This window comes from Macrobrachium rosenbergii, chromosome 45, assembly GCF_040412425.1.
Source record: "Macrobrachium rosenbergii isolate ZJJX-2024 chromosome 45, ASM4041242v1, whole genome shotgun sequence".
In the NCBI taxonomy this organism is placed as follows: domain Eukaryota; kingdom Metazoa; phylum Arthropoda; class Malacostraca; order Decapoda; family Palaemonidae; genus Macrobrachium; species Macrobrachium rosenbergii.
Window position 1 is genome coordinate 18,032,707 of NC_089785.1, and position 4,465 is coordinate 18,037,171.

General features: G+C 37.4%; 1 protein-coding gene across 1 annotated transcript in view; it reads right to left on the reverse strand.

Annotated features, from left to right (window-relative positions):
• The window catches only part of LOC136829951 (uncharacterized), a 5,251-nt gene extending 1,324 nt beyond the window's left edge, over positions 1 to 3,927 (reverse strand). Inside the window, exon 1 of the mRNA XM_067089127.1 lies at positions 3,729 to 3,927. Within this exon, the coding sequence (XP_066945228.1) occupies positions 3,729 to 3,927 (199 nt within the window). The remainder of the gene's footprint in view (positions 1 to 3,728) is intronic.
• Between the last annotated feature and the right edge of the window lie 538 nt (positions 3,928 to 4,465).

Below are 4,465 nucleotides of genomic sequence, written 5' to 3' on the forward strand. Positions count from 1 at the left end.
ATATATATATATATATATATATATATATATATATATATATATATATATATATATATTTTATATTATATTATAAACCTAGACCTAAACTCCCGCAGCGGAGCATGTGTAGAATCCTCTACAGTTAAGCGGAAATTCACTCAGCGATGCTTAGGGCAAAATTGTTTAATTAACCTGCCTTCATATCAAACCCGAGACCCAAGCCCCCGTATCAAAAATGGAAATAATTAATTGCCAACAGCGGTTTGTTCACTTTATGAGCAACGTCTACGGATGCCAGGCTCTCTATTCATATGTTACAAACACACACACACAAAAACACACTTTTTTATTATGACAACACATATGCCTTCTTGATAATCCGGTCATCGACTCTTCAGCAAGCGTTGATAGCAAGATCGCTACCACAGATCACCTCTCTCTTGGTAACAAGATATATTCCTGCCTCAGATAACTAAATATATTCCTGCCTCAGATAACTAAATATATTCCTGGCTCAGGTAACTAAATATATTCCTGTCTCAGGTAACTAAATATATTCCTGTCTCGGGTAACTAAATATATTCGTCTCAGGTTACTAAATATATTCGTGTCTCAGGTTACTAAATATATTCACCTCAGGTAATTAAATATATTTGTGTCTAAGGTTACTAAATATATTCCTGTTTCAGACAACTAAATATATTCGTATCTCAGATAACTAAATATATTCGTCTAAGGTTACTAAATATATTCCTGTCAAAGGTAATTAAATATATTCGTGTCTCAGGTTACTAAATATATTCCTGTCTCAGATGACTAAATATATTTGTGTCTCAGGCAACAAAATGTATTCCAGTCTCGGGTAACTAAATATATTCCAGTCTCAGATAACCAACTATATTCGTGTATCAGATAACTAAATACATTTGTCTCACGTAACTAAATATGTTCGTCTCAGATAACTAAACATTTTCGTGTCTCAGATAACTAAATATTTTCGTGTCTCAGATAACTAAATATGTCTCAGATAACTAAATATATTCGCCTGAGATAACTAAATATATTCCAGTCTCAGATAACTAAATATATTCGTGTCTCAGGTAACTAAATATATTCCTGTTTCAGGTAATTAAATACGTTTGTGTCTCAACTAACTAAATATATTCCGGTCTCAAGTACCTAAATATATTCGTGTCTGAGATAACTAAACATTTTCCAGTCTCAGGTAACTAAATATATTTGTCTCATGTAACTAAATATACTCCTGTCTCGGGTAATTAAATACATTCCAACATTCTTTACAGCCCTGTTTTTCGTTTCATTTCTCTCCCACGTCCTTGAATCTTCTTCAGGTTAAATGTCCCAGCCACTTCATTTTTCCCTCGTCGACCTCGATATCTGCTTTAGTCCTCCATACAATATAACGTTTACGTTTTCTTTATTTTCCAGAGCTGTTCATCTTCTCCGTTTTCTTTACTCTTCGCAGAATCTGGTTCTCTATGTAGGTGAATAAAATCCCGGAAGATGGAGAAAAGATTATTATTATGGATGGGGGAAGAATAGAAGCAGCTGATGCGTTAAGGTGTATGGAATTACGTATTATGGTTGATGGAAGGATGAGTGAAGATGCGAGTCACTGAATAGGCGAAGCAAAAGATGAGGATCAGAAAGAGATTTCGATAATCTATGGAAGCTGAGGATGGATTATATACAGGGACTGCTAAGCCAACTCTCCTTTATGGAAAGGAAGTGTGGTTGTTGAATGTGAATGAAGGAAACACACTTAAAGCTGTTGAAATAAACTAAGAACTTAATTTGGTTAAAAGAAAAAAGTAACTGATTCACAGTAGTGGTAAAAGAGGTTAGCTTAATTGTACGACGGTTTGGTCATATGGAAAGAATGTGTGAAAATAAGATGATGAAAAATTAGTAATTTGAAAGTGTGAGGAGGCAGGAATGACTGAAAAGTTCTGGATAGATGGACCTAAATATCCAGAAACGTAGGGAGTTGAACTACTGACATTGTGGAAAGTTGTGCACAGGGATTCACCTACTTTTCAATATTATATACATATATATATATTTTGGAAGATCTGTCAGGACGAACAGGTCATTAAGCAAACCGTCACTCTGCAGGACCAACGAAATGAACCTTGGAGTGGTTGAGTCTCTATAGGCTATACACTAAGAGACATACAGTCTCTTTGTAATAATGAAAGGTCTGTTGATTTGCTGTTTCCAGACTCTGTTAATTTCTGCTCCTTTTTGACAACAAAATTGTGTATTTGTATCTCTATATTTTATGATTTTGCTGCCTGTTTAATTTATTAAATCTCGCAATACGTCATTTTATTCTACATTATTACCCTAAGCTGCTCCGCTGGTATAGCGGTTAGTGGTGTGGCATGCCGTTCAGATGTCGCGAGTTCGCGTCTCCCCCAGGGCGACGAAAAATCACTGGCTCTGTATCATGATCAGTTACTGCTGCAGTGTGGGGTCTGCTGCGGTGGGAGGTTGAAACCAACATTATTCTTTGGAAGCTTGATTTTCAGGTCATTGGCTCCTTTGGTGTGCTTGTGCCATGCGAATAGGTTTCGTCTACTGAAATATAATATAAGAAAAATAATAATCGATTTTAAATGTAACATATTCCATTATAGATTGCCCGATGACGGAGGAATGTGACTCTCTCTCTCTCTCTCTCTCTCTCTCTCTCTCTCTCTCTCTATATATATATATATATATATATATATATATATATATATATATATATATATATATATATATATATATATATATATATATATATATATATATATATATATATATACACGTGTGTGTCTACAATATAAATATAAATATAAATGTAAATATGTATACATATATATATATATATATAAAATATATATAATGTCTGTGTGCGCGCCGGCGCGCATGTATCACAGCACCCAGCTTCAAGTATCCGTGAAAATTATGTATGGCATGTATGAAGGCGTACTACTGATACGATCAAGAAGTTAGCAAATACTATTCCAATTACTCCGGGAAGGGGCCTCGGAAATCGTCCCCCCCCCAACCCCAACATTCCCTTTCCTTCGCCCCCACTCTCCCACGCCCCATCCCCCCCTCAACCCCAAACAAGTCCTGTTCGTAAGGCCGAAGACGTCGGGTAATTTAATTAGATTTTCGTCTCTACTGACCACCACGCACGGCGTTCCATATATATTCTGAGATATTATTATTATTATTATTATTATTATTATTATTATTATTATTATTATTATTATTATGCAGCTGATTTAGGAGTCCGTAGTAAGTGGCAACAGGTCACAGCGAGGCTTGATAAGCGCGAAGATGCTTCTCCTCCACAAAGGCTAAATTTTGAGCGTTCTTCACGGGATGCGATTCGGTTTCCACGTTCATCAGTAAGGCCTTGCTTTTATTGCTGTTTTCAGGACAGCTGGGCCAATGTTTTGGCACCAGGAAACAACAACACTAACTTTAGCAACAACAAAAACAACAATAAGCCAGAAAAACGGGGCAAAAGGTTTGGCACTTTAGCAACAACAATTGCAGCAACACTAATAATATACCAACACAAGAAAACAACATGCAAAGCGTCGCCGTTCAGCAAAGAAGGAACGCCTCCAGCAACAAGGAGAAACAACACAGGAAAACAAAAAGCCACCACAGCGAAACAACGGGATAAAGGCAACGAAACAACGGACTACAGAAGCGGCGGCATTCACTCTCTAGTCCGTTAAGCAGCCACCAGTATTTTGAAGGCTCGTCCAGTCGTGAAAAATATAACCAGATGTGGGATCCAAAGGCTTTCCCCTCTTTCTTCTTATTCTTCTTTTCCTCCTCCTCCTCCTCCTCCTCTTCTTCTTCTTCTTCTTCTTCTTCTTCTTCTTCTTCTTCTTCTTCTTCTTCTTCTTCTTCTGCCATGTAATGAAGCTATACATGAAAGAGGGATATGAGAGAATATAGCATGATCAGGCAGGGGACAAATGAATTTGAAGAATGAGTACCCAAGTGTACAAAAGGCACAAGAAAGGGAAGAATAAGCGTATCAATGGAGAAAAAAGGGGAGAGAGAGAGAGAGAGAGAGAGAGAGAGAGAGAGAGAGAGAGAGAGAGAGAGAGAGAGAGAGAGAGAATGGAGGTGTGATTGGAAAGAAGGGTAAAGATAATGGACAGGAATAGGGTAAGTTCTGAAATATTGCAGAGGGACGGAAGGACCCTATAGAAAGAGAAGGGGGCAGTAGTGAGGGAAAACGAAAAGACCCAACAAGCATGAAGAATAAAGAGCATTACGAGAGAGAGAGAGAAGGAAAAAAATAGGAGAGAACGAGAGAGAGAGAAGGATAAAAAGAGGAGAGAGAGAGAGAGAGAGAGAGAGAGAGAGAGAGAGAGAGAGAGAGAGAGAGAGATAATATTCGTTACAGGAATGGGTCAAATATTTGTGTGTAACAGAGAGAGAGAGA